Source organism: Mandrillus leucophaeus, unplaced genomic scaffold (assembly GCF_000951045.1).
Source record: "Mandrillus leucophaeus isolate KB7577 unplaced genomic scaffold, Mleu.le_1.0 Scaffold809, whole genome shotgun sequence".
NCBI classification, from domain to species: Eukaryota; Metazoa; Chordata; class Mammalia; order Primates; family Cercopithecidae; genus Mandrillus; species Mandrillus leucophaeus.
Genome location: NW_012108797.1, coordinates 378,426 through 390,514, shown reverse-complemented (window position 1 = coordinate 390,514; position 12,089 = coordinate 378,426). Strand labels below are relative to the sequence as shown.

Below are 12,089 nucleotides of genomic sequence, written 5' to 3'. Positions count from 1 at the left end.
GGGGATGGATGGTGAGGTGGGTCAGGGAAGGGGGGCCGAGCTCGGGTGACGCGGCGCTCACGTGACCCGCCGGGCGCCTACGTGGGCACCAGCCCCCGCGCCTGCCCGCCCGCCCTGCGGTCCGGTCCTGGCGCCCGCGCAGAACCAGCTGTCTGAGCTGTCCGGGCGGCGGGGGAGCAGCGAGCGGGCTTCTGCGAGCCGGAGGAGGCACAGGCCTGTCCCGGGTCCCGGCAGGTCAGTGTGAAGGTGGGCGCTGCCGGCGGACCGGGGAAGAGGAGGAGGTGGCTGGCAGTAGGAGTAGGGAGGGGGTGGAGAAAGGATCCGGGGAATTGGTGAGGAGGGGGATGCGGAGCGGGCGGGGGTGAGGGCGGGGGAGCCTGGCCCGCCTTCTTGACGACCCCCTGCACTGAGCCCTCCATCCATTTTAGTGCTGGAAATGGGGTATGGGGGAGCAACCCTGCAGTGCAACAGTGAAACGTAGACGTATTCTGGAAATAACCCCCTCTCACAATCTGCTCCCATGGAAACATCTGACCTCCGCAAAAACGGGGTGGCGCTGGGACAGGTTGCCTCCAGGGGAAGGGGACACAGAGACAAACGCAGTTTGGAAAGCATCCTGGTTTGGTGCCCGAGGCCTGGAAAGAAATGGCGGCTGGGGTGCGGGGGATGTAGGGGAGGAAAACGTTGGATGAGCAGGGCCTGGACTCAGGAAAGGGAACCGAGTCCCTGTGAGACTGCTGAGCGCGCAGCCCCTACCCCTGTCTCCTGTCTGTCCACAGGTCTGCGCGTCTGTTCCCAGGACTCTGCGAGGCCTGAAAAGGAGCAGCAACCTGTCCAGAATCCCCGCAGGTCCGTGAAGGTGGTTGGAGGGGAGCTCCATGGACAAGGCCCTATAAGGGTTGAGAGTGTGGAGGGCCCGGCCAGGGCCGAATTGGGGCCCCTGCCCATCCCCCAGTCACATGAACACACACCTTACCAGGCTGAACCAGGGCAGAGAAGGTGGCAGGGCCGGCCAGGCAATGGCTGGCTCACGTGTGTGGGAGGAGTGGCAGGCTACGTGGTGGGCAGAAGGCCCTCTTGCAGGCCCGGCGAGCTTAGGGGAACCCTCACCAGGGGTAAGATGCAAGTACTATCCAGACCTGCATTCCATCCCACGCACTCAGTCTCCCATGTCTCTTAATTGTCTCCTCTTCCCTCCATTCCCATCCCCCAGGACAGGAAAAGGAGGGGAAATCTCGACATGGAAAAACCCTACAATAAAAATGAAGGAAACCTGGAAAACGAGGGAAAGCCAGAAGATGAAGTAGAGCCTGATGATGAAGGAAAGTCAGACGAGGAAGAAAAGCCAGACGTGGAGGGGAAGACAGAATGCGAGGGAAAGAGAGAGGATGAGGGAGAGCCAGGTGATGAGGGACAACCAGAAGATGAGGGGAGCCAGGAAAAGCAGGGCAAGTCCGAAGGTGAGGGCAAGCCACAAGGCGAGGGCAAGCCAGCCTCGCAGGCAAAGCCAGAGAGCCAGCCGCGGGCCGCCGAAAAGCGCCCGGCTGAAGATTATGTGCCCCGGAAAGCAAAAAGAAAAACGGACAGGGGGACGGACGATTCCCCCAAGGACTCTCAGGAGGACTTACAGGAAAGGCATCTGAGCAGTGAGGAGATGATGAGAGAATGTGGAGATGTGTCAAGGGCTCAGGAGGAGCTAAGGAAAAAACAGAAAATGGGCGGTTTTCATTGGATGCAAAGAGATGTACAGGATCCATTTGCCCCAAGGGGACAACGGGGTGTCAGGGGAGTGAGGGGTGGAGGTAGGGGCCAGAGGGGCTTACACGATATCCCATACCTTTAATGCCTTTGGCCTTCCATTCTGACTTCTCTCATGAGAATATTGCTGGCCCTGCTTTCCCTGGTAGGTATTTGCCAGGCCCAATGCTTTAACCTTAAGCTGATACTTTGCTTTAGATGTCAATCTCGTTACCAGCAGCCTTTTGACCCAACTACAGTGCTCTATATTTTAGTAGAGGATTTTCACCCATGTGCATGGAAAAGATGTTCATGGTACATTGTAAAAAAATAAAGAATAAAAATAAAAAAAAGTTTGCAGAACCGCATATACAGTATCAGCCCGTTTTTATAAAAATGTAAATGTTTGCATAATGCATTTGTGCACAAAGAAAACTCTGAAAGCATGTACACTAAAAAGCAGCCAATGGTTATTCCTGAATGGTAGCCAAAAATGAGTTCAATCATCTGCTGGGTAGGTACCTCCATGCCATTCTGCTGTTGTTGTGCCCATCCTCATGTCTTCCCTAGGTGTAACTAGGTGAGTGGGCACTGCTACCCTTTCTCCTGTGTCCTATGGCTCTGCCATAGGATGTGATTCTTTTTCTTTTCTTTGCTGTCATCTCCACCTTTTCTTAAAGGATATGTCCTTTTGTCATAATAATAATTTGAAAAACTAAATGAGAAAACAATACATAAGCAATTGAACTGTTCAGTGAGCCTATGAGGGTAATAAAGACACTTAAAATTTCTGTTGCCAGAACATAAAATGATAAGTAAAATTTATATTACCTCTGAGACTAATAGCTAAAGGTATCAACCTGGCAGTTATAACAAATCCATTGCTGTAAGGGTCAGTCTTGCCATCTGTGAAATGGGAATAATACTTATCTCACAGGACTGCACAGTGGATCAGATGAGGTATTGAACATGTGAGCTGTCCTTACAGTAGCAGGACCCAGCACCCTGTCAGACACTTAAAAGAAGAGCTGAAGGTAGGTTTCACCTGTCCCCAGGAACAAGTCCAAGCAGCTGAGTAGAGGATGCCATCCTTCTCTGGATACTATCATATCATATCTGCTGGGCACTTCTCTTCTGCTATGCCCTGTATATGTACTGTCTGCTGACAGCCGCTGATATAATGGAGTACTCATGGTGACAAAGCCCTTCTGATTCCCTACAGTCCCCAAAGGGCCACAGTTCCAACTGCAGGCGGTTCTACTCTAGGGCTTCCTGGGGCCCACTGTATTACACAGTTCTTAGCAAAGTAGCCATTAACATTTTTAGTTCATTTTATATTTGCTTACAGCTTCATTTCTCTTCTTAGGACTTGAGACATTTTGGGTCTACTTGGGACTGTGTCCTGAGTCTAACCTATTGACTAGATAATGAACTGTGTTTGAACCAAACATCCTACTCCAGTACCACAGGTGAACCCTATCTAAATTTTTGTACCTTTCTAAGTGTGAGTTTTCTCTAAAAAGCTTGTTGGCTGGCCTACTATACAAAATCAAGGGACTTATCCATACATAATCACAGAGATAACCCTGTGTGAAACATCCCTTCCCATACTAAACCACTTGCAACTGAAAGAGGTACAGTGCTCTTAAAAATATTAAAAACTCTCAGGCATTTTTATTTAGCCCACCAGTATATTCCCTTATCAAAACAGACTTTTAAAAAATTCATCCTGATATCCCTTACACTGTACTTGACATATATATTTAACAATTACTTGACTATGACTGAGTCAGGAGCCCTGAGGTTTTGGCCCAGTTTATCCTTGGGCAAGTAATTTCACTTGTCGAAAATACAACTTGAAATTCAAAACTAAATAATACAGGAGAAGTGATAATTCTAAATTCAGCTCATAAACCATTTTAACAGTGTATAAAAATGATTTTTTTCAAAATATGTTAAACGACTCCCTGGGAAGCTTGTTTAGAATGTAGCATCCTGGTCCCTGGCACAAACCCAGAATTTCTAGGAAAATGGTTCTAGAACCTGCAATTTCCACAAACTGCCCAGGTAATTCTGATGTACACTAAAGTTTAACACTTTGCATGATCTCAATTAATTAAATATAAACCATAAAAAAGTAGGAGGAAGTATAAGGAAATGTTTATCTGAATTCAGTAGGCACAAAGCATATATGTACCAACATCTTTTAAAAAATCAAACTATGTGCTAGATTTGTACATTGACAACTACAAAACATTTATGAGAGAAATGAAGATTTAAATAAATGGAAAGATACATTGTTCATGGATTGGAATGGCTGCAAAGAAACAGTGGCACAGGACTCCCTCAAGGTGGATGCCCTAACCAAGGTTCTGCCTGTTTTTACCCTTTGGGAAGGTCTTGAAATCTAAAGACTACCAGGTCACATTCCCTTCTAAATAGTCCGTATCTGGTTATTCAGGTAGTGAGTGTACCCACTGGGGGCATCCACTGCAGAGGAAACTATCGATAATTGGGAGGAAAAAATGACCATCTCTGTAGATATCATTCAGCCTCCCCATTCCCCTGCCACTGCTATCCCAATGTTTGCTCAATGGGCCCTTGTACAAAACTATGCGAGAGCTCAACAATACTGACTTCCCATACCAACCTGATCTGACTATTCTCATAGCTGAGTATGAAACCTGCCAACAGCAGAGGCCATTGCTGAGACCCTAATATGGTATCATTTCCAGAGGGAAGGTTGATTATATTACTTTGTGCCCTATAAATATATACAATTATAAATTGTCAATTAACAATAATTATTTAAACTATGAGAAATAATACACAAGTACAATGTAGCAAGATACAATATCAATATACAAAATCAATTGCATTTCTTTATAGTAGAAATTAACAATCTGAAATGAACTTAAAATGATTCCATTTACAATGGTATCAAAAAGAAAAACAATCTTGGGAATAAATTTAACAAAACAAACGCCAGACTTGTATATGGAAAAGTACAAAATGTTGTCAAAAGAAATTAAAGACAACATAAATAAATGGAAATAAATTCAATGTTCATTGACTGAAAGACTTAACATTGTTCAGATGGCAATATTCCCTCATTGATCTACAGACTTAAGGCAATCGCTATCAAAATCTCACCTGGCTTCTTTGCAGAAAATGACAAAGTGATCCTAAATTGTAATGACCGAAAACAGACAAAAGAATCTTGAAAAACAGTAACAAATGGAGTTCTTACACTTTCTAACTTCAAAACTTACCACAAAGCAATAGTAATCAAGACAGGGTGGTCCTACCATAAGGATAGATATATAAATCAATGGAATAGAACTGAGAATCTAGAAGTAAACTCTCACTTTTATGCTCAACGGATTTTCAACAAGTCTACCAAGACAATTCAAAGGGAAGATAATAGTTTTTAAACTAATTGTGATGAAACAATTTGATATCCACATGCCAAAGAACGAATTTAGAACATTATGTCACACCCTATATCAAAGTGAACTCAACACAGATCATAAATATAAATGAAAGAGCTAAAACTATACAGCTCTTAGAAGAAAACATATGCGTAAATATTCATGACCTTGAGTTAGGCAATTTTACTTAGATATGACAACAAAATCATATATGACAATAGATACATTCCACTTCATGAAAATGGAAATGTTTTGTGCTTCAAATGATAACATCGAGAAAATGAAAAGATGATCTACCAGATGGGAGAAAATAACTGCAAATAATACATCTGATAAGGAGCTAATTTCCAGAATATATAAAGAACTCTTACAACTCAACCATTAAAAAAAAGAGAACCCAATTTTAAAATGGGCAAATGATTTGAATAGATATTTCTCCCAAGAAGATATACAAATGCCCAATAGGCATATGAAAAGAAGCTCAACATTATTAGTCACTAGGGAATGTAAACCAGAACCACAAAGTGATACCACTTCACACACAGTAGGATGGCTAAAACGAAAGAGATAGAAAATAAGTTTTGGTGAGGATGGAGAGAAACGAGTCCTCACACATTGCTGATGGGAATGCACTCGCTTGGCATAACAAATCGGCAATTCTTTAAAATGTTAAACATAATGTGTCATATGACCTAGCAATTCCATTCCTAGGTATATACCCAAGAGAAATGAAAACATACAGTCATGTAAAATGTATATACAAATGTTTATAGCAGTATTGTTCATAATAGCCAAAATATAGAAAAAAAAATCCATGAACTGGTGAATAAACAAATATGGTATATTATACAATATATTTGGCAATAAAAAGGAAGTAGTACTGATACATGGTATAGCATGGATGAACCTTGAAAACATTATGCTAAGTGAAAGTAGGCAGTCACAAAATACCACATATTTTATTATTCAATTTATAATAAATGGCCATATCAACAAATCTATAGAGAAAGTAGATTCGTGGTTGCATAGGGCTTACAGAAGGGCAGGAATGAAAAATGATTGGTAATAGGAAGGTTTTCTTTAGGGTTGATGAAAATGTAAAACTGGATAATGGTGATGGTTGCCCACCTCCATAAATATTCTAAAAACCATTGAATTGTGCACTTTACATGGGTGAATTATAAGGCATATGAATTATATCTCGATAAAGCTGTTAAAGAAAAATAATTATCTACAATAAAAATAAGAACAATGTGTTACATGGCTTGTAACATATGTAGAAGTAAAATGTACAATGTGGTGGTTAATACTGAGTGTCAACTTGATTGGATTGAAGGATGCAAAATATTGTTCCTGGGTGTGTCTGTCAGGGTATTGCCAGAGATTAACACATGAGTCACTGAACTGGGAGACGCAGACCCACCCTCAATCTGGGTAGACACCATCTAATCAGCTGCTAGCGTGACTCGGATAAAAGTAGGCAGAGGAACGTGGAAAGACTAGAATGGCTTAGTCTTCCGGCCTACATTTTTCTCCCTTGCTGGATGCTTCCTGCCCTCAAACATCAGACTCCAAGTTCTTCAGTTTTTGGACTCTTGAACCTTCGACCACAGACTAAAGGCTGCACTGTCGGCTTCCCTACTTTTGAGGTTTTGGGACTCAGACTGGCTTCCTTGCTCTTCAACTTGCAGACGGCCTATTGTGGGACTTCGCCTGGTGATTGTGTGAGTCAATACTCCTTAATAAACTCCCCTTTATATATACATCTATCCTATTAGTTCTGTCCCTCTAGAGAACCCTGACTAATACGTACAACAATAGAAAAAAAGATGGGAGGGGGAATGCACAGTTGTAGGGTTCTTCCATCATCCATGAAATCATTTACAGTTGACCCTTGAACAACACAGGTTTGACCTGTGTTTTTTGATGTGGATTTTTCCAACCAAATTGAGATGGAAAATACTGTACTTGTGGGATGTGAAGCCTGCATATAGAGAGGGCTGACTTTTCACATAGGTGGGTTCTGCAGAGCCAACTCCAGGTCTTGAGTATACATAGATTTGTGTATCCTGGGGAGAGGGGGTCCTGGAACCAATCCCCTGAGTATACTGAGAGATAGCTGTAATATTATTTGAAGGTAGACTGTGATAACCTATGATACATATTACAAATACCAGAGCCACGGCTCAGAGATTTTGCCTGAGGGAAGGGAGGGAAGCAGGATGTAAAATGGAGAGTTCTAAATTTTTTCCCAAAGAAAAATAATCCATTTGCAACAGAATATGGAGAAGTCCAAGCTCAAGGGAGCTCTCAAAAACAGTGGAGGCTGTGGTGCATGGTATATTAAAAATATATAATACAGTAAATATTTTGCCAATGTCCCCAGTTCCTGGCACAGAGCTCCTAAAACCTTTGGGATTTCCTGAATGATAGGAGTGTCTTTTGTTATTCATAATGAGCGCCTTTTGACTATTCCTGAATTTATGCTAATGAGGTGACTTAGGGTAAGACCCCTAGATAGCTTCAGGATGGGGACTGGATACCAGAAAGACCAAATACATGATTAGAGGATGGGAACTTTCTGCCTTGCTCCTGACCTCCAGGGATTGGAGAGGGGATAAAAATTGAGTTCAATTACCAGTGGCCAATTATTACATAAATCATTCCTATTCGATAAAACCTCCATTAAAATCCCTAAATGATGGGGCTCAGGAGCTTCTTGGTTGGGAATACATTGAGGTACTGGTCAGATGGAGCACCTAGAAAGGGCATGGAAGTTCTGTGCCAAATATACCCCATGTCTTACCCTATGCATGTCTTCCATTAGGCTCTTCCTGAGTTGTATCCTCTATAATAAACTGGTAATAGTAAGCAAAGCACTTTTCTAAGTTCTGTGAGTCATTTCAGTAAATTACTGAATTCAAGGAGGGAGTCATGAGAACTGTGAATAAAAAATAGACTCTCAGGATCCCAAACTCACTATGGCAAAAGGGAAGTTAAGCTTGGGAACTGAGTCATCCAAAAACTGCCTTCTTTTGTTCCCAAATAGCTGTAATTTCACATGCTTACTTTATCTTATGTAAAATGTAGATTTACTGAGCATGAAACAAATGCATAATTGACTTTTCCTCTACTCCCTTCTTTTTCCATGTAAAATGTAGATTCACTGAGTGCTAATCAGAGACTCACAAGAATGTAACCACTTGCCTCATGGCCTACCCATCCTCCTTTTTTTTCCTCCCCTCTTGCTTGCTCTTTCTCCTTTAAATATTGAAGTTCCCAAAGCCCTCTTTGGGAAAACCACAGGTCACCAATGCTACTGTCACTTGTGTTTCATTTTCCTAGGTGTGTCCTTAACCTTGGCAAAATAAACCTCTAATCAATTGAGATCTGCCTCAGCCACTTTTTGGTTTACAGAACCCTCAAATTTGTAGTAGCCCAGGCTGAAGTGTGGGTAGGTTGGGCACCCCATTTGCAGCTGCCATCTGAAGTGGAGGGCAGTCTTATACTTAAGAGCCCTTAAACTGTAGGGTCTGCACTAACTCTGAGGAATTAATATCAGAATTAAATTGAATTGTAGGACATCCAGTTGGTGCCAGAGAATCAGAGAATTGATGTGTTAGAAAACACTACACATTTGATGTCAGAAATGGTGCCAGAAAACACTACACATGGTAAAAGGCAATTGAGAGGACATTGGTAGATTCACTGGAGATGCAGACTAAGCTGTAGGCCCACTAGTTTGCTGGAGACAACCTGGGACAGAGAAAGCTGGGAGGAGACCTACTGGGATTAGAACAAATCTGTCTGTGGAATCATTTATGCCCCAGGGCATTGTTGAAAACAATAGGGCAATCAGCAGGCAATTAGTGGAGCTAAATAGCTGGGTATGGTCAGGGAAAGAAACAGTCAAGGAAAGCCCTGCCAAAGGTGACTGTGGGCATAACCAAGGTTGAGTCTTCTGGTGAGCAACATAAGAGGCTTCACATTGTGTGAGCACAGACTTTACTAAAATAATCTAGCTAATCACTAAACAAATAAATATGCAAATATCAGTAAAAAGCTCCAGATGGGGAAGAGGGAAATAGTACCCAGAAGTACTACAATATATTATCCAAAAATGCTCGGTTTCCAACAAAAATTTATGAGATTTGCAGGGAAACAGGAAAGTATAACCCATATACCAGAAAAAGGCAGACACTAGGAGGTCCCTGTAAGAGTGGCCATATGTCAGTTTGAACAAAGACTTCAAAGTAGCTATTATTAATATGTTCACAGAACTACAAGAAACCATGATTAAAGAAGTAAAGAAAGATGATGTTGCATCAAATATAAAATACCAATAAAAACATATAAATTATTTTTAAAACAAATCGAAATTCTGGGATTCAAAAGTACAGTAAAATGAAAAATTCAGTATTACATTTGAACTGCCAAAAGAATCAGTAAACTTGAAGGTAAATTGATAGAGATTATGCAATCTGAATAACCAAGAGAAGAAAAGACTAAATACAAATGTACAGTGCCTCAGAGAAATGTGGAACACCATTAAATATTACATTAGCAAAGGAATTACTCCCAACAAGAAATCCATAGGAACCAACTGAAGAGATCTAAAAATGATATCTAAGAAGGTCAAAAACATATACTCGTTCTCCTCTCTTCTCTCAGCTTCTTTAAAATACACGTTTATATAAAGCAATAATCATAATAATGTATTGTTGAGTTTGTCAGTAGTATAGTTGTAACATACATAACAATAATGACAAAAATGGAGAAGGAAATAGAATGATATAGAAATAACATTTCTATATCTCACTGGAATTAAGTCAGTATAAATCTGAAGCTGATTCTGATAAGCTAATATATATATGGTAAGTCTAGAGCAACCACTAAGGAAATAACTAAAAAGTATAGTTTAAAAATCATTTTAAAAATTAAAATGCTATATTAGAGAATATTCAGTTAATGCAAAAGAAAGTGGTAAAGGAAGATTTGAGGAAGACAGGAGACCTACAGAAAACAAAAAGTAAAGTGGCAGGTATAAATCCAACTAAATCAATAATAACATTAAGTCTGAATGGGTTAAACTATCCAATAAAAGGCAGTTGTTAAAATGGAAATTAAAAATCCAAGATCAAACCTTTTCCTGTCTATAGCAGACAAACTTCAGATTCAAAGATACAAATGGACTGAAAGTAAAAGGATGAAAAAAGATACATCATTTTGTCTGATATTACTATAGCCAGCTTTCTGGAGTGGCCACAGTAATATTAGACAAAATAGACTTCAAGAAAAAAAAAGTGTTAGCAGAGATAAAGAAGGACATTGTATAATAATAAAAGGGTTAATCCATCAGGCAGATGTAACAATTATAAACATATATGTACCTAACAAAACAGCATCAGAGGGCTGGGTGCAGTGACTCACACCTGTAATTCCAGAACTTTGGGAGGCCGAGGTAGGTGTATCACCTGAGGTCAGGAGTTTGAGACCAGCCTGGCCAACATGGTGAAACTCCATCTCTACTAAAAATACAAAAAATTAGCCGAGTGTGGTGGCACACATCTGTAATCCATGCTACTTGGGAGGCTGAAGCAGGAAGATCACTTGAACCTGGGAAGTAGAGGTTGCAGTGAGCCGAGATTGTGCTTTTACACTCCAGCCTGGGCAATAAGAACAAAACTCTGTCTAAAGAAAAAAAAAAAACAAAAACAGAATACCTGAAGCAACTTACAGAAATTAAGAGATAAATAGACCACTCAACAATAATAGTTGGGATAGTTGGGGACTTTCAGCTTTTAATAATGGATAGAAGAACTAGGCAGAAGATCAACAAGGAAATAGAAGACTTGAACAACACTATAAACCAACTAGACCAAACAGACATATATGGAATATTCCACCCAACAAAAGAATATACGTTCTTCTCAAATGCACATGGAACATACTGCAGAATAGACCATATGCTAGGCAATAAAACAAACCACAATAAATTTGAAAGATTAGAGATAATTCTAAGTATTTCCCATAGCATAGAATGAAAGTAGAAAACAATAACATAAATAAATTTGGGAAACTCACAAATATGTGGAAATTAAACAACACACTCCTAAATCACCAACAGATCAAAGATAAAATAAAGAGGAAACTTAGAAAATATGTTAAGACTAATGAAAATGAAGATACAAAATACCAAACCTTACAACATGCGTCTAAACCAATGCTTAGAAAGACATTTATAGCTGTAAATGCCTACAGTAAAAAAAGAAGGCTGGACACAGTGACATGTGTCAGTAGTCCCAGCTACTTGGGAGGCTGAGGTGAGAGGATAACTTGAGCCCAGGAGTTTGAGACCAGCCTGGGTAACATAACAAGACTCTATCTTCAAGAAGAAAAAGGAAGAAAGATCTCATATCAATAACCTAACCTTCCACCTTCAGATACTGAAAAAGAAGGGCAAACTAAACCTAAAGCAAGCAGAAGGAAGGGAATAATAAAAACTAGAGGGGAAATTAATAAAATAAAGAATAGAAAAATAATAGGAAAAGTCAATAAAAACAAAAGCTGGTTCTCTGTAAGGATCAACAAAATGAACAAACATTGAAGTTGATTAGCCTGGAAAAAAAAAGAGAAGACTCAAACAACTAGAATCAAAAATGAAAGAGGGTATATTACTATTGACTTTACAGAAATAAGAGGATTATGGAGGAACACTATGAATAACTGTATGCCAATAAATTACATAATTTAGATTAAATAAATGGATTCCTAGAAAGACACACGCTACCAAAACTGACTCCCGGATAAACAGAAAATCTGAATAGACCCTATAACAAATAAAGAGAATGAACTACCAATGAAGAAACACCCAGGCCAAGATGGCTTCATTGGTGAATTCTACCAAACATGTAAAGAAAA

The 12,089-nt window shown here is 40.4% G+C and overlaps 1 protein-coding gene across 1 annotated transcript; it reads left to right on the top strand.

Annotated features, from left to right (window-relative positions):
• The first annotated feature begins 169 nt into the window (after positions 1-169).
• TCEAL6 (transcription elongation factor A (SII)-like 6) lies at positions 170-2,105 on the top strand. Its single transcript, XM_011967685.1, is given in 4 exon segments — positions 170-246; positions 780-849; positions 1,219-1,762; positions 1,764-2,105. Coding segments are annotated over 2 exon segments (552 nt in total). The 5' UTR covers positions 170-246; positions 780-849; positions 1,219-1,240; the 3' UTR covers positions 1,794-2,105.
• Positions 2,106-12,089: the final 9,984 nt, after the last annotated feature.